This window comes from Anarhichas minor, unplaced genomic scaffold (assembly GCF_050575085.1).
Source record: "Anarhichas minor isolate MPS153535 unplaced genomic scaffold, ASM5057508v1 ptg000030l, whole genome shotgun sequence".
Lineage (NCBI taxonomy): Eukaryota > Metazoa > Chordata > Actinopteri > Perciformes > Anarhichadidae > Anarhichas > Anarhichas minor.
The window spans coordinates 2,896,292-2,914,724 of NW_027466476.1; the positions used below are offsets into that span (position 1 = coordinate 2,896,292).

General features: G+C 41.8%; 2 protein-coding genes across 3 annotated transcripts; both read left to right on the top strand.

The window, feature by feature from the left end:
* Positions 1–1,845: 1,845 nt before the first annotated feature.
* star (steroidogenic acute regulatory protein) lies at positions 1,846–3,696 on the top strand. The gene is made up of 7 exons (XM_076104594.1): positions 1,846–1,915; positions 2,137–2,244; positions 2,362–2,492; positions 2,698–2,856; positions 3,007–3,191; positions 3,346–3,439; positions 3,577–3,696. The coding sequence occupies exons 1-7, from the start codon at positions 1,852–1,854 to the stop codon at positions 3,694–3,696; spliced, it is 861 nt and encodes a 286-aa protein (XP_075960709.1). The 5' UTR covers positions 1,846–1,851.
* A 1,966-nt stretch (positions 3,697–5,662) lies between these two features.
* elmod3 (ELMO/CED-12 domain containing 3) lies at positions 5,663–15,740 on the top strand. Of its 2 annotated transcripts, none has more exons than XM_076104741.1 (13): positions 5,663–5,709; positions 6,700–7,526; positions 8,304–8,375; positions 8,472–8,546; positions 8,634–8,703; positions 9,079–9,141; positions 9,267–9,355; positions 9,871–9,994; positions 10,124–10,246; positions 10,585–10,715; positions 11,046–11,122; positions 11,241–11,368; positions 11,824–15,740. In XM_076104741.1, the coding sequence occupies exons 2-13, from the start codon at positions 7,473–7,475 to the stop codon at positions 12,063–12,065; spliced, it is 1,248 nt and encodes a 415-aa protein (XP_075960856.1). In that variant the 5' UTR covers positions 5,663–5,709; positions 6,700–7,472; the 3' UTR covers positions 12,066–15,740. The 2 variants fall into 2 exon arrangements, with proteins under 2 accessions (XP_075960856.1, XP_075960857.1); XM_076104742.1 differs by having other exon boundaries at positions 9,874–9,994.
* Positions 15,741–18,433: the final 2,693 nt, after the last annotated feature.

Genomic DNA, 18,433 nt, shown 5'->3' on the forward strand with positions numbered 1-18,433 from the left:
CCTGCAGAAGGCCAGAGCAACTGATGGATAATTATGCCATCTAGCCAGAGGGACATGAGGTTGCAGGTTAAGGTGACTTCAGTCCTTCTTTGGGAGTTATTCATATGTTCCTGTTTTCTCTGTTGACTAATCAGATGGCCTGCTACTCTCTTGACAGGTTTCCATTCCTGTGGTCATGTGCACTGTTGACTCTGAATGCATGTTTGACGAGGCAATATTGATGTTAGATAGTTTGGATTGTGCTTGGATGGAGTAAGCAAGGTTGTCAAAATATATGAGCAGCTTGATAAAACATGTTATTAACAGATCATGGTTGCGCTATTGGACGGTTAAGCAAGCCTTTTGGGAAAAACGTCAAAAGAGTGATTCAATCTCACTCACAGAGCCTGAAAGCAGAATAATGAGGCTGATGTTTGGATGTCGGTATTATCAAATGGGATGTGTTTTACAAGTCTAACCGCCATGGAAAAACTGACATGGTTGCTCTAACCTTCACTTTTAAAGGGTAGGTTGACTGAGCATATTGCAGCCTACATGATCTGTTACCTTTTATATATATATATATTATATATTTAACAGACGACATCACCCCAATCCTGGCTTCTCTTCACTGGCTCCCTTTTCGTTTTAGAGCTGATTTTAAGATCACTTTTAAAGCACGTATGGATCTGGCCCCAACATATATTGAGGAAATGTTGACCCCCTATGAGCCAGCTCGCAGCCTTAGATCCTCAGGTGGGGCCCTTCTGGCTGTTCCAAAGTCGAGGCTGAAAACTAAAGGTGATCGGGGCCCCTCGGCTTTGGAACGACCTGCCCGAGGAGAGAAGGCTCGCAGAATCAGTTATCTCTTTGAAATCACTTCTTAAAACACATTTCTACAGACTGGCTTTTATGTGATGTCGTCGCTTTACTGTTTTATTTTGTTGATTTGACTAAATTATTTGACTAAATTATTTTATTTTATTTATTTATTATTTTATTTTTATCATATCGACTGTTTTTTTTCATTTCATCTATTGTACTGTTTTATCCTGGTTTAACTCTTACCTTAGTTACTTAGTTGTAGGTATGTAGTATGTAGTATGAAGGTAACAACAGTGTTGAGTACGTTTTTTGAGCTGTTAAAGAGAGCCTAAACTCAATGACCACAAACAGAACATTAAGATAATGGCTAGCCATTTCCACTCAGTGAAAATTATACCAGAGATATGCTTCTAGCTCAGATATCAAACATAATGTAGAAGAAACAAGCCAAACTGAATTTATTTTTTGTCTTCAAATTCCAATGAGTGTTTAAGCTGTAATGGACCATGATTAAGGGATGGATGAGTCACTCAGGGTCCCTCCCCTTGACCTCTCTTTTAGGTATGTTCATCACTGAAGAGAGGCTGTCTCTCCTATATCACCCACTGGTATGAGAATGTTTGTGAATGTGTGTGTGTGTGTGTGTGTGTGTGTGTGTGTGTGTGTGTGTGCGTATGTGTGCGTGTGTGTGTGTGAGCAATGCAGTGGGCCCGGGCACCGGACGTTATCTGACACAGTGTTTGTGAGAGTCTGAGACATGCTCGTCGTGTCCGCCACGCAACCTTGGCGACATGGCCAGTGAGGGGATGTGTGTGTGTTTATCTACGTGGTGATAGCCCGGCGACCTTGTGGGTACTGCTCTTATATATTCAGACACTTTCAAACCTCCACAGTTAGAAATCCAAGTCTTCTCTTCAGCACTCTCAGCCGTCGGTTCACTTCTTTCAAGAAGTTTTACAGCTCAGCCAAATATTGAACCTTTGTGCTCGACTTGCTTTTACACTTTTCTAGTTCTCTTAAAGCTGCAACAAACTCCTCAAACAGAAAATGCTGCCTGCAACCTTCAAACTGTTTGCTGGCATCTCATATCGGCATACGAGGAACATGACAGGTGAGTGGGACAGTCCTGTTTAGACATTGAACAATCTTGCTTTTTTAAATGTATGAGTTCTGCAGAGAGCCGAGGGTCAGTGTGGCTGAATGACAAAAATGAAGGAAGAATAAAGCTAAAATCTTCTTTTCTTGTGATTGTCTTCCTTTTCATATACAGAATTTGCAATCAATTGATTTAAAATTGTAGAAACTGTGTATTTCTTCCCTCTGCCTCAACAGGTTTAAGGAAGAATGCCATTGAGGCCATTCACCATGAGCTGAACAGACTGGCAGGTCCGGGCCCCAGTAACTGGATCAGTCAGGTCCGCCGACGAAGCTCCCTTCTTAGTGAGTTGTTAAATGTCGAAACAGATAGAAATAATGCTGACATTGAGTACTTTAAAATAGATACAAAAAATAAATACAGAAACATAACAGTGGAAGTTGACATATTTTACCTCCAAGGTTCTCGGATTGAAGAAGAGGAGGGGTACAACGAGGAGGAGATGTCTTACTTGAAGCAAGGTGAGGACGCACTGCAGAAGGCAATCAGCATCCTCAGCGAACAAGACGGCTGGACCATTGAAATTGTAGCCGTGAGTACTGAGACAAGGCACACAGAATAGAAGAGTATTTCACTAAGTATTTATAAATTCAAACATTACAGCAGTTGTCATGTTGTGATTAAAGGTGTGGGTCTGAAGAGTGAAAGTGCTGGTGATGAGAATAGATAATGTGACACTATCCACTGTAGATGTTTTCAAATGCATCCTTTCATTACTTCTTTACACCTCTCCTCAGGCAAACGGAGACAAAGTCTTGAGTAAGGTGTTGCCTGACATTGGGAAGGTGTTCAAGCTGGAGGTGATGTTGGAGCAACACTCTGACAATCTTTACGAGGAGCTGGTGGGAAACATGGAGCAAATGGGGGACTGGAACCCTAACGTCAAACAGGTTAAGGTAAGAGAGAGGCTGCCCTAGGGGTTGGAATATGAACAGGGATCCCCTTTAGATTCTGCTACCTAAAATGAAGTTTCACAATTCACAACGAGACATACTGCATATATCAATCCAAGAACACTGATAGATTTTCACAATGGCATCCCACAGATCCTTCAAAAGATCGGCCAGGACACAATGGTTACCCATGAGGTTTCTGCAGGGACACCCGGCAATGTGGTGGGACCGAGGGACTTTGTCAGCGTCCGCTGTGCCAAGCGCCGCGGCTCCACCTGCTTCCTGGCAGGAATGTCAACTCAGCACACGAAAATGCCTGAGCAGAGGGGTGTGGTGAGGTGAGCTCTCACCTGAGGGGGAAATCATTTACTTGTTGTGATACGTGCAAGCATTTATCTTAGGAGTAAATAGACTATTTTATGTGCAGTGGATGGATGAGAATATCTCATGCAGTTTAAACTGATGTTGTACATTGATCTTTTCCTTTTTCAGGGCGGAGAATGGCCCTACCTGTATAGTCATGAAGCCATGTGCCGAAGACCCAAATAAGACCAAGTTCACCTGGTTACTAAGCATAGATCTAAAGGTACGTGACTTTTATTTCCCACAGTAACCACACTGATCTGTATTGGAATGTATTCAAGAACTAAAAGTAAAACTGTGTAAAGTGTCTAATCATCATGTTATACAATCTAACATTGTCTTTCTCTTTGTCGTCTGCAGGGCTGGATCCCAAAGACGATCATAAACAAAGTGCTCTCTCAGACTCAGGTGGACTTTGCCAACCACCTCCGGCAAAGGATGGCCAATAATGTTTCTATGGAGATGGCTCATGCCTGCTGACTTGAGCTTTGGCACAGTGCGCTTGACAGTGGCAGAGGAGCAAACTGTGCTCATTCAAAAAATCAAACGTCAGCTTATAACTGCTGAAACAATACGAAAATCCAGAGTAGGAGATCAGATGAAGATGATGCTTGTCTGAGATCTTAGAAAAATCTGAATACAGATGGTTTCAATTGGCAAATGTGTGTTTTTCTTTCCCCTCTTCATAGAAAATCTGTCATGAGATATTGATTTCTGATACATTCCTTCATATCCCTCCGCTCTGCCTTAGCAGACACATTGAGTCAGTGTGAGCGGTAAAACGCGTACCAAACTGCACATTGTTTCCTTCTGATAACACACCAGTTATTGTTGCTCCCCCTTGCTGTGAAACTGCACTTTTATTTCAGTGTTTTATTTATTGATGCTGCGCAGATGCATTACATTACAATGACTGCCAAGTGAATAAACGATTGCAAAGTCATTGGTATTTATGTTTTTATGCTTTTATTATGCTGTTGTAAAAGCAATTTGGAGAATGATTACTCTGCCCTTTCCTGAATAAAAGCTCATAAAACATTTCAATGGTCGTGCTTAAGAATACAAACATATAGTCCACACATATACCTGGTCACACAGACTTTGAATACAGAGGTTCTACTACCATAAGAAGAAAAACAAAAAAACTGAAAGCCAAGAACTCATCTTGGAATTTACACCGCAATTGCACAATCATTCAATGTTGACAGGGAGGAGATGGATGGATTTAAAGACTCCTTTTTAAGCCATGAGAAACGTAGTTCATTAAAAAATGTTTCCCTGTTCCTTGATGGGTTCTCAGACTGACAGTCTGCCAGAATGAGCAGGTGTTTGGCCATTCGGATGTGTGAGGAGCCCAGCAGCGTGCAGTTCAGCGTGAGCCAGCAGCACATTCCACAAGATTGAGTAACGGCGAATTTCATCCCAAACAGGAAATCTGTCCTCCATTTTTACCAGTTGTGTAACATTTTTTCCTATTTTGTGTGTTGATCCAAGATACAACAACTCACTTTCTTGGGATGTAGTGCAGACTACAGGGGCCAGGATTAAGTTTAAGAGTAGAGGTCTCACTTTCTGTCTCACATGATTAAGTTGGCTGCAAGATATTCACCATCACTACTGCACAATTATTCAACTATGACATACTAAGGCCAGACTAGACTGAAGCCTGGAGGAAGCTTCTGAGGTGAAATAGAGGGTGAGCTGTGTTAGTACATTTCATAATCATTTTGAGAATTTAGCCCCTCGACAAATGCACATTTCGGTTGATCCTTCCTTCCTCTAAATAAAACAAACTTCAGCAGCATAGTTCCAAGGGCTGCCTTGCGCAATGCAAAACAAAAATATTTTCCTAGGAAGAATGTCCCAGAGGGTAATAATTGACATCTGTTTGAAATCCTTAAACAATTTAACATTAGCAGATGTGAGCAGAGTTGTTGCCACTTGGAGATCTTGTTCTATTATTTGTGTAACGCGAGTAGCAGAGAAATTCTGGGAAAGGGGAGGGGAAATTATCCAGTGCAGTGTAATAAGTGCACAGGAATACAAAACAAGCTCTATATCAGTCATATTGAATCCCTGTTACTGAGGACAGCCCTCATGAAATCTACTTATTGTTTCATCCAGTTCTCATCTATGTGTCGTTGACTGAAAAACAACCCCAAACATCAGCTTAAATCTTTGTTTTATAGGCCTTTAAATATTAACATACTTATTTCAGTTAAGAGAAAAAAAATGAAACTCTTCATTTTTAAGCAAAGAACAGTATCTGTGCTGAAGGGAGGTATAGATAGAAAAGGAGGTCTCTGAGCCCATCATATCGGTGAGCGAGAGAGAGAGAGAGAGAGAGAGAGAGAGAGAGAGAGAGGGCGCAATGACGTAATGAAGCTACAGTCCGACAGGAACCACAATTCCCAGGATGCACTTGAAATTACCGTGGCCACTGGACGGGGGAAGGGAAGCTGAGATTGGAGGGAGAAACAGTCAGAAACTGAGGTACTTTTGAAATGCTTCATATCGCATAATATAGTCGGACAGCTCACAGCACGCAATGTTTTGTAGCGCTTTTTAAAATATACCTTTGAAACAAAAGCAGGTTAATCCGTTCGGTGCTGTCGGATTTGTGCACAGAGTCCATCCCCGTTACAGTTCACTAGAGCTACAGCTAGCCCGTTAGTTAGCCTGACAGCTGGCTTTTTCTTGTGATAGCTATTAGGTCTCGACCGCTTCATTGCACTTCATATTCATGACACAAACTGTTAAGCTGTTTGCGGCAATTTCTGGCTGGCTTTGCATGCAACCTGTGCAAGTAAGTAGCGCATTGTCGGTTTGAGGAGAAGCTGTAGCTGCGTCTGTATGCCTGCGGGTTGCTAGCTGACATATTGCTAGCTTTAAGGTTGCTACAGATAATATTGCTAGCTTGCTACTGTACCGTTAGCTGTCAGAGCAAACTGTCATCTCACAAAGATGGACTCGAGACATTTTTGTGATTTTTGTGATTTTTTTATTTATTTATTGATTTTTTTAACCATGACACAGTGCATTTAAATCTGCAGTGATTTATTTTGACACCTTAGTTTTTACATAACGTTATATCTTTCTGTGATTTAGAGGAAGTATTCAGATTACTTTTATAAATAGTAATGCCATTCTGTAAAGATACTCCATTACAAGTAAAAGCCATGCATTAAAAATGACACTCGAGTGAAATATACAAAGTATGAAAAATAAAAGTGCTCAATGCAGAGAATTGCTACCCCTCTGAGTCATATGTGTTATTTAATTATGATTTATGTGCAATTAGCATTTTTTGTTCGTCCTATTTTTAAAAGTACATGAGCTCTTTATATGTTGTATATGTAAAATCTCAATTTGTAAAATACCTTGTATAGCTGTAAAATAAATGTGAAGTGAAGTACAACCACCTCACATTTGTATTTAAGTATTGCAAATGTTTGTGTATTTCAATGGTTCTCTTTGTTCTAGTTTTCCAGATATTCTGTACATATGACCGCCCCTCCTCAGGACTCTGACCATACCAGAACCCTATCCAGGACCCACACCTCCCTGGACACCTTCACTTCCTACTTTGGACGTGTGCGGCTGTTTCATGTGAGGCTGAAGACACAACACAGCTCTGTTTCAAAGTGAATTAAACTGCAACTGTGCTCGTAACCTCTCGGTGCGTACTGGATTTGTCTTGAGTGCCAAAGAAATGAAGTGTCTCGGACAGGGAGAGCCCAGCCCGGAAAAGCAATGTCATTATCCAGCGTCTGTGCACGTCTGATGGGGCTGAGCAGTGGACCCACTGGCCAAACACATCTGCAGAGAAGAGGAAGGAGGCAGGTTTCCAGGAATGCTGTACATTGATGGATAGCCATTTCCTCGTGTCAGCTCTTGCAGACCGATACCTGCGCATTCCTGTCCGTGTACACACTCAAGGTTGGACTTTATAGTAGCTAATAAAACCCAGCTGCCATATCAACCACACAATCATCGCTGTAACGCAGAAAAGGAGAACAATATGATGTGCACAGTATGGATTTCTTCTGCAAGCGATAGCTTTGGTAAATCATACTTGTGACTGTGGACATTTGAGTTCTCTCTGTACATGAGGAGAAAAGCATAGATATTTGCAGGCACTACTAATGTGCACTACAGAAACCATGGTGGTCCTTGCATCAGCTCCTCAGCCCATCTCAGTCCATGACCACAGAAGCCTTTAGAGGCCAGGATCAGGAACACGCTCGCCAGCCAACATGTATAACTCATATGCAATGGAAGAAGACATTGATGTCGCATCCCACACTGAGGTAATATTATTTCACCTTTTGGTCTCAACATTTGTAACCGTTTAATGTCATTCCAGTGTTTTTGTTTACAGCAACTTAACACCATTAAAACATAAAGCAACACCTGCTGTGTTGGTCGACAGAATGGAAGAAGGTGCTGTCGTACCATTGTAGCCATATTGATTTAGTCACCCTCAGGGATACATGTTCCTCTCCTGTACCACACTGTTTAATAAACAATTAAGAGCTCATTTGTTTAAGCAGTGTAAATGAAGGCCTACGGTTGAAAGTTGTCCCTCTGCTTTAGGTGTAATCTGTGGTCTGGCTTGCAGACAGGGCATTCCCCTTATCCCCAGCTTGGTTTTCTAGCCGTAACATTACTTATTGCTCCCTGGTCTCTATCCTCGTGTACTGCTTTTTTTGTAAACAGTCGGATAAGTATGTCCCCTGCCTGGCTGGTTGCAACGTAACAGGCCAGGGACACTTTTCCTCAAAGGAAGTGTACCCTCAAACTACCGGATCTACCAACACAAGACGCATCCGAATAAGACCGAATAAGTGAGGTGTTTCCAAGTGTTCAACTTCTGAGATAGCTCTGAGATTTAATTTGGCTTGTTGTACTCAATGTTTTTCACTAAACATAGATTACAGGGACGTCAGAGCTACAAAAAAAAAAGTGAGAATAAAGAATCGTGCCATGATAATGAATTGCTTGTCTTTAAAGCAGTGAAAGCTGTGCTACTTGTACATTGTATACATGTCTGAAGCATCTGCTCTGTGTTGCTGGCCTCCTGTTAGGGCCTGAATGGTTTGTCCCGTGAATGTAAACCATTAGAGGATATCACCAATGGACACTCCAACCATAAGCCTGTGAGTAAAAATATATTTCCGTTGATTCATCGCAATTTGTTTTTCTTTGCAAGTCTTTTATTCATTAACTGACAATTCAAACTTTTGTCTTCACAGGTCATGAACGGACTGATAATTAGTCACAGTGTCAAAGACCACACCAACGGCAATGCATCACTCAGATCCCTGCCGGTAATTACATTTCATTCTCCGCATCGCACTGCAACCAGCATGTGCCTCCTTCAATGTAAGGTAATCCATTATTTGGTAATTGTGCAGATTTCAGCACTGAAGCAGAACGGTCTCCTGCAGACCCTGGCAGCCGGAGAGGACCAGCCTAAACCTGCAGGTAATGCACACGTACTGTCACACAACCTCCCCTTTGTCTCGCATCCTCTTCCCACCGGAATGTGAGACGGTGTATCCTAGATACCAGGCAGCTGCTGCTGCAGGTAAAGCCTCCCTCAGGAGTGCAGGTTGCCTGCTTGGAGGAAGCACGGGGTCTCAGTGGCACACTCTGAGTGATGCAGGTCTGTTGGAGAGGAAGGATTTATGACTGAGAATGAATTGGATGGGTGTCGGCCATCGCACCATTGGCTGAGAAGATACTCATCACCTATCTGTGCTCCTGGTGTGTGAGAGTGTGCGCGACACAGTCGGGTGTTTTAGTTTGACGTCTTATCTTTTTTTTTTTTATTATTTTATTTTTTTATTATCTCTGCAGAGGAAAATGTGGAGTTGGAAAAGGCCAGAGAAGAGTGGGAGGCTCTGGAGAACGTCCAACCAGGTCAGATACATCTTACTGTATCACCTGTTTGCGTTAAGATACTGTGACTGCTTTGTTGAATTTCATTTTATTTTGTCTTTATGTTGCCGTTCCAAAAGATTAACGTTATATGTGATATCCTCCAGCTATCACTGAGGACTCAAACCCAACTCCGCTCATCTCCTTCAATGAAGCGCTGCAGTACTTCCAGACCACAGACCTCGGGGACTTGATGGTAAGGAACACTACTTGCCCTCAAATATAGAAGCTGATATTTCAATAAAGCTCTCAAATAATAGCAGAAGTAGCACTTTGTTTGAACAAATAAAGGCTAAATTCAACAAAATGTATATTTCCACCACATTGTTTTGCTATTTGCAGACTTTGAGTTTGATATCACAGTAAAAGATTCCCAGGGATGGAAAGGGAACCAGTTTCTTAAAGCTTCTTAAAGCTTCTTAAAGCAACAGCAAATTAGAAACGTCATTTTGACCTGTCTCACATGCGTCACTTGTCAGTAAGGGAAATAAAGAATTTACAGTGTGTGGGTAAAACAGTGACATGCATACGTTGAGCCAAAACTATAATTATTTTAGTAAAATGAAATTGCAATTCTCTTGTCTAGCTTTTATTATGATGCAAATATTTACAAACTGTAAGTATCAAGTGGATTACTTTAAGAATTGTACTGATAGTGCTAACTATAGTGTTAAAGCGGTATTGTATTTCTGCTCTAACTCTCATCTGTAGAAGAACATCCAGCCAACCGTACGCAGGACAGGTCTGGCAGCGATCACACATTTCCTCTTCGGACCTCCGCGGCTGCACAGGGAACTCCTGGAGGAGAGGGATTTGGTCTTTGCCATCGCACAGTGTGAGTGTGTGTGTGTGTGTGTTTTCTGGGCTTGTTTGTGTAAACATCCCCGCCATGTGTCAAAGTTACGAGTGTGTCCAATAAACCACTGATTCTCACTCCTGCATATTTTTGTGTGTTTTTTTATAGGCCATGTGGACAACAGCCAAGCGGTCCACATGCGTGTCCTCCAGACCATTTACAAGAGGCTGATTGGCAGCAGGCTGGACTGTCCTCGCTTCGGGGCGCACTGGGAAAACATCGGTTTTCAGGGTGAGAGACGTACTCGGTCCGCTCCTTCGCTGTGGATACAGCGGTCCAAGTCTGTGGATGTTCACATTAAAATAATCTTGCTAGTGAACTGCTCTTTAATTTCACAATGTAATTGTTAAAGAATGTTACGGTTCATTAGGAACGGTCAATGCAACACATGGTGGTTCAGTATGAAATGCTTCTCTAAATATATGTCATTAGCTGAAAGATAGTTCTGAAGCCTCTGTGTGATGCGATAAGTTTTATTTTAGAAAAGAGGGTTATATATCCCAAATAATTGACGGTATTTATAACAAGGAAACATCATGACTCAATGTGTTTTGTTTTCTGTGCTGCAGGTACAGACCCAGCCACCGACCTACGTGGCACTGGTTTCCTAGGACTGATGCATACGCTGTACTTTGTGATGGACCCAGAGACTCTCCCGTTGGCTCGAGACATCTACAAGTTATCACAACACCCGACGCAGGTATCACCGAGGCGCAACCGGCTCGCAATTCAATTGCCCATGGCAGCAGAGTCGGCTAATGTGTGCGTGCATGCGTGTGTTTTATTCTGGAATCAGATTTCACTAATCCCTCGGAGACACTGAAACACCTCCCACTCCAGGCGTGCTACTTTTGTAGCTGACCCTGACCCTTTGTCCTGCCTGCAAAGGGAACTACAGCGAAAAAGAGAATTCCCCCTCAGGGATCAATGAAGTCAGCTACAGAGCGAGCTGGTTTCAGGCATTGCTCCTGTAGCCTCTATCAGTACTACGTGTGGACCGACGTTTCCTTGTGTCTTTTCTCTGGTTTAGAACTTTCCATTCAGTGTGATGTCAATCAACATGACCCGCATCGCTCTGCAAGTACTCAGAGAGGAAGCCATGTCCAAGTAGGTCACTGATCCTCAGTTTCTTTGTTTTTACTGCATCCTCTCGAGTATGTCTGTGGCTCGCTGCCTATTTGTCACACCGCACGTCTTCACCAACTTTTGTCTTCGGTCACGCCAGGGAGTGCAATCGTCGCCAGCAAGTGGTTGGTGTGCTGAATGAGTTCTACGTCGCCACGTATCTGCACCTGTACCAACTGTGGAAGACCCAACAGAAGACCATCGTTGACTCTGGCTTTGTACTAAAAGGTAAAGAGGGTGGAGTATGGTTTCTAGGCACTTTGTAAAGGATCTCTGTTCACTTGTAATGAGAAGATCTGTCGTTCTGTTGCAGATGCATTTTATTCCGGTGAAAGTGTCGCACGTATTGGAGTCAGATCGAGACTACATAAGACACAACTAGCATAACACACCTGAACCTCTAGTCGCATTGTTTTGACAAATAAGAAGAATGAGTGAAATGGAAAAGTCCTAGTGTTCTTTTAACTACATGTTTTTGCCCTGATTTTTACGTCCTCTTTTCACCAAACAACCACATTTAATCAGACTGAAAGTTATGTGAGTGGTATCAATCTTCTCATGTATACTCAAAAATGTCGAACTCGTCCTTTAAAACACGAGTCGCGTGTCTCTGCAGTGAACTCAAAATCCGACTGCAGAGGCACAGATTGTCACACAGTTTCTGTGTTTTCCTAACCCTTCAGAGGTGGAGTTGTTTGCCAAAAAGAACCCCAAGCAGATGCTGCGCCGACTAGAGGTCTTCCTGAAAGAGAGGCGGGCAGGTGGAATCCCCCGTGGGACGTCGCCAGACCCTCAGGCCCAACAGCCCTCTCCCAGCCTGGGGGCCAGAGCCGGGACGGGACAAGGAAGCAAGGGAAAGGAGATGCACTTCACAGGAGTGTGTGAACTTCCGCCAGACATGGAGGGAGAGGCCAGACTCATCTAAGCTAGACTCTGTGTGTGTGAGTGAGAGTGTGTGTGTGTGTGTGTGAGAGAGAGAGAAAGAGAGAGAGAGCAATCCTGTTTGTGAGTACATCTATCACGGTATGTGTGAGTGGCTTACTCTCAGAGAGCTAAAATGCCACCAGTCACTGATCTAGGACCTGCTATCTGAACCTATTCAAACACTTCCACTCCTTCCATTGACGCTGGGGTGCTGCACTTTGATCAGATAAAGCTTGGGGGGGGGGGGTCTTTCAGATTTCGGTTTGATTTTGTTTTAATGTTTAATTTATTTTTGTAAACAGAACACAGAACAGTCAAATATAAAGAGCTGATGCAGGTCAGAAACACAAAGTGATTGTTGCACTTTTATGTGGATTTAGTAGCCAAATTAGATAGCTGCCAAATTCTCGGTTAAACTCTACCTTCCTAGAAGTCCAAAACGCAGAAACGTATGTCCCGAGGATCTCTCAATCAGGGTCTGTTAACACGGCAGAGTGGGGGAGCGTGACGTCCCCTCTCGCTCCAACATTACAGCTCCATCACACGAGCAGCCTAACGGCTCATAATGCATATTGTTAAACGCTCTGTTAACTTTATGGCGATAAGAGAGAACTGAACCACTTTCAAGCCCTTCTACGGAGCAAACAAGAAGCAAGTCTTCTGTCGGCGCGAGTGGAGAGCGGCAGATGGGGAAACCCAGGGAGGTTACCGAATTCTTTGAGCAGGGAGACGACATTGCCAGTAGATGCGGTTCTCAAATATCTCACACTGTAGACTTTGAATGCAGCTTGCTTTGAAGGTGTGATGACTTTTGCATTCTCTATTGGAGCGCGAATGAAATGTTGGTCATGTGAAAGAGGTCCAGATGTGTGGAGGCATAGCCAGTTGTCGCTGTTGCACGTGGGTCTGATAGACTTAGTCCAGAGCTCCCACTAATGGGGGGAATATATTTTAAATAACTAAAAAAAAGATGACTATTGTAGACCTTTCTGAAGGGACAGCTGTCATAACTTCACAGTTGTCATGAAGGCAGTTCAGAACGTTGTTATTAAACTGATGGCTGAGTGACCGCGAGAAGGGTTTTTAACTCTCTTAAACTCCACCAGGATGTAAGAACATCCTCTCGGTTCTTAACTTCTCGCGGTTAAAGCCAAGAAGACGTTTCATAACAGAGTCCGTGTGCTCGGCTTGGTGCCGGCTACAGTGGAAGGTCTGGTATGAGCTTTCTCTACATTCCGTTATAAAGCATGTGATTGTAATTTTATTTGACCAGTTGAAAATGTATTCCAGTGTGTGCGTGTAGGCTCGTGTGTGTGTGTGTGTGTGAAATGAAATGAAATGAATGAGCTGATATTGATGAAGGGTGCCTCTCCTAGGAGATGTATAGTACAGTATGCAATCCCAGCTCTCACTCAATGATAATCAAAACGATAGTGCTGTGTGACGATAGAAATCGTTCCTAACTTCAGGGTTTGTGCGCTTGTGCAAGCGAGTGTGTGTGTGTGTGTGTGTGTGTGTGTGTGTGTGTGTGTGTGTGTGTTGTTTGACAGGAACTGACTACAGATGGGGTGCTTTCATCTGCACACAATAAGCCAGCTTTACTTGATCCATCAAGCTGCAAAGACGGTACTTTTGTCATTTTAAAAATGGTACATAACATTCGTGAGGACAAGATTTATCCCAAACAAAGAACACATTCTTTGGTTTTAAAAAACAAAAACAAATATTGGTTCTGGACACAAGCTGCAGTCAGCGGCTCGGTGGCCTGGGATGGATAGAGCTCCTCAGCAAAGCTGGTTCCTGCTTTGTGCTAATGTGAAACCGTCTCCCATCGTCGTAGTCTCAATCTGTAGCATGTTCAGGTAGCACTAGTACTGTAGCATCTTATAGCCTCCTCCTCTTCGTAAAGCTTGTCGATGTCATGTCTCAGTTACAGTCCGTAGTGTCAATTGGTGCGCAAACTGTTACTACTATAGCACATTTATTTAGTATTTGCATTAAGCCTCCTTCGGTAGACACGCATTTAGTTTGGCGCAGCGTATGTGTTGGAGAGATGTGGGATAGGCTTGACACGTTATTGAGCTCAACCTTGTCTTCTAAGAAGGTAACAGTTAAAGCGGTGCCTACATCCAGTGGAGCCATGTGGGGTAGAGCGCTGGTTTATCCTTCTTTCCTTTCCTTTCTCTCCTTTTCTTCTTTCATTTGATCCACCGTGCCACAGTAGACTTCCTCCATTCATGTAACACAGTAAACAAGAGTTGATGTGACCCCCTAAAACATGCAGGCCTAATGGATATATATATATATATATATACATACATAAAAAATACACACGCATGTACATTTTCCATGTCAACATCTACTCGGATAGTTGTACTTTGTCATCTCGATCCTCAACCATATAACTTCAAAAATGAGCTGATGTAGTTTAGCCACTTGTTTGCGAGTGTTTTGATCGAACAGGACAATTTGCACTGTTGTAGATATTTGATAGTATGTGTGACGTATGCAAGAGGAAACAGGCCATCTTCAATAGCCATAATGTTCATCATCGCCCACCTCATGAAACAGGCTTCGTGAAGTCCGACTCCCCTCCTCCCTCTAAGAAAAATTGCACCATGGACATGATCTCGCATTTAGTTTTATTCAATTTTAAACTGAGGAGCAGTACAGTGTATGTAAATCAGGAAGTTTGTATATAGAGAATTAATGATTGTAACTGTATGATTGTCTGTAGGGCATTATACTGAAACACATTGCTTACCTCAAGACTTGAGACAAATCTCTCCTTTCTCTCTCCTGATATCAGTCAGACTCTCTCTTTTCGTTTCCTTGTACCTAGGCCTTCTCTCATACCAATTGGACATGTTGTATAATGTGTATTCAACACCTGAAGTACTACGTGATAGCAAACTAACACAAAAGCTGGTCAATGTTATGTGTATTCTATTTAAAGACACATTTATAGACTATATAGGCCCACACACATCTGCAGATGATGAAATCCTTTTTAAGACGATCTTTAATTGGCTGATGTTTACCATGTTTGAAATAAGCTGGTTCTCTTGTGGCTTCAGTGGTGGTACAGTATACTTTTGCTGTGTTTTAAGTGTTTGATGTCCGGGAAACACTCAGAAACAATCCGGTCTTTACAGCTACAGTCACAAACAAACAGTTCAGTATATGATTGTGAAGATATAGACTTGATAAGCGGTCATAATACGTCGTATGCTTTGAAGTTGGTATATATTCAGTATCCAAACTAGACTTAATTTATCCTCTCATATTACCAAAAGTCATATTTTCAGCAGTTGTAATAGATCATATTCTTATGCGTTGATCATCGTTTGGAATCTCTTCAGTTGTGACACCAGAACCAAGAGAAGAAGAAAAGAAAAAAAAAAAAAACGGGTTCTTGCAGGATGTCGGATGCTCTGAGAGGTGTGGTGTGAAGTTCTGCTTCAAGTACAATCACTTCTCTCAATATCCTGCGCTTTATATGAAGGTGTTTTCCTGTTGCCGTCGTCGTCGTCATGTCCCTCAGAGCATTTTATGACTGTACCTTGATTGTAGAAGCCCTATTTTATACTGAGAGTTATTTCAGAATACAGTATGTGCTGTTGTACATTAAATGTATTGTATGGAGAAAGCTAAATAAATGCTGTTTAAAAACGAATGTGTTTTCTCTGTGGAATCATTGAGCCCTTTGTGGCCTTCTAATACTTTTACTGCCGGCTTCCAACTCCACGCTGTATTTGTCTGTGAGAGAAACAAAACGGCAGCAAATCTTCACGTTGGCAAAGCTGAAACCGGCAAATATTTCCATTTCGGGCCAGATTAAACAAATATGATTTATTGTTAAACAAAGTTGTTGCAGATTGATTTTCTTTCGATTAATCAACTTCTGTTTCAACTCTAACTTTGTTTTCCAGCAGTGAGCAGCTTTTATTTGAGAAAAAAAAAGCACACTCTAAAATCAAGATTTTATTTTACACACTGACATTTTTTTGAATAGTCAAACATTTTGTATAATTATGATGTAGTTTTGAATTGAGACAATATGGTTTGCATCTATATCTTTTCTGTAATTCCGCCACTAGAGTGCACACTTCAATAGATCTGCAACTAAAAGGACTGAAGCTATAAGAGAACATCTTACAGGCTACAGGTGCTACATTATTCACAGTGTTTTATGTATTGTAGTACCACAAAATACCCTCATGTACACAAATGGCAGACGCTTAAGTGTGATTTACACATCACAACCTCCATTTGTCAGTGCTTTATCTTTCAAAGCGGAATCAGCTAACTCTTGTGAAATGTAAACCTAATCCTTGTTTATTTCCCCTTTGGTTGTTTAGTTTCAAGTGAACCTCCGGTGCTTCATCTTTAGGGCGGAGGACCAATATTGGCAAGACTGTGTAGACAATCTTGAAAGTCTCACAGTTCAAGGCTCTTGCGTCTGCACTTCTCCTTTCATCACGGAAACAAATTGTGAATAACAAATCATTGAAGCACTATTAAAAAGAAATTCTAGTAAATGTGCCTCCCTTGTGCCATAACAAGGCCACTACAATGTTGAAATATTTGCAATGATCTGAGAAAAAGGGGATTTTGGTCCCGGGTCAAAACATTTGGGATGCCTCCAAAGGAATTGGTGCTGCGCACTTCTCTACATCTGCGCTTAATCAGACTTGTGGCTCCAGTCCCACGCTGCTAGATGACTGGGCTGTGGTGGACCTGCTGAATCACAGCACACACAGGGTGGAAAAAATATTTCTGCCAACCTTTTTTTATCACTAATCTGTCGAAATCTCAGTTCCATAAGCTGTTTTTCATATCTGCTAATACTTTTCTGTGCTGTCTGCACTTGTATTGGCATTCTTTGCACGTGGTTTCAGTGGAGAGCAAAGGGCAAATGCAAGACAACTGGAATTGTATCACTCAGGAGCCCATTAAAGGGTAAATAATCTAATACACAGACATCAGTTATGTGTCAGATATCCTGAGGGAGGGTTTAGGCGTCCACGTGCTCAGTGAGCGTGAAAGGAAAAGAGCAGGATGGAGTTTTTTATGTGTTTCCATTCGTACCTAGTGAGCCTGCTGGAGCATTTCTTACTCTCTCTCTCTCTCTCTCTCGTCTTCCCTCCCCCAACTCTCTTCCTCCCTTTCTCTCCCTCTCTGATGTCATTGTTTCCTGCCCAGTAGATGCTGACGCTCAGCTCCAGGCTGTGTGCACAGACCCTAAACTTATGCTCTGCATAGGTTGCCTAATAGGGATTTATAGACGCAAATAAAAGTGATGTAATATCCATTAAAAGCAAAGTGTGCTGGTTTCTGTTGTCTGCATTGCAATTATGTGTAAGTGCTAAGTGTAAACAGTTGTCCTATCTAAGGTAATTTAAGGCCTCCAATGCTCATCTGCTCTTTGTGATCATGCATGCTGTCTTTTCTGACACAATGCACTCGAGCCTCTTTTTAAAAAAGTCACTCTGACTACTGCCTTAAGAGTAATCACCATGTGAGTGACATGAAAGCTCAGGAGTTCTTGTCTTCAAGTCCTGGATTAGTATTTTTTGTGTTTCAGTGTAGCCAACACTATACTATTCTTGTGTACAACGGTGGGAAGGTATTCATATCCTTTAAGTATGAGCTGTAAAAACACAACATTACATGTGAACAATGCAAGCAGAAAGGCTCCTGGTCGTTTTATGTCAGTGGTGGAAAGTCAGTAAGTACATTTTCTCAAGTACTGTACTCAATTACACATTTTTTACACTTTGTACTTCAGTATAAATCAGAGGGAAATACTTTTGATTTCTGATTCTGATTCTTTTGACTCCACTATATATGTATCTATAGTTATCAGTTACTTTCATAGGCTGTATATAAGAAATACTTAGCAAATTCAGATTTAACATACATAAAATACATCAAGTTATAAACTATGCATTGTTACAGTTAAACTACCTGCCAGTATATACAATGTGTTTGATCTCGACCAACTACAACAATAAATGTTTTTATTTATAATTACTTCAAAATTTAATTTGTAAAAAGACAAATGTGTTGTCGATTATTTGAAAAGTTACATAGTTCCGCTAATATTTGGAGCTAATATTTGCTAGCTAGTATTTTTTTAACAATCTCTACTTTAGATGTCAAGTAAACAGCAAATTAGTATAATATTTGCCTATTAATTGTGAAGCAGAATTATCATAATTAAGCAAAGTAAGCTCCTCAAAATGTTACAATCTTCCCTCGATCACTAGATAAGACATCAGTGATCTCTTAACAGGAAGTAGCAGCTGTGGCTTTCTTCTAATCCATGTTTTATTAGTAAATAATTGAAGCGATTCACATGTTTTT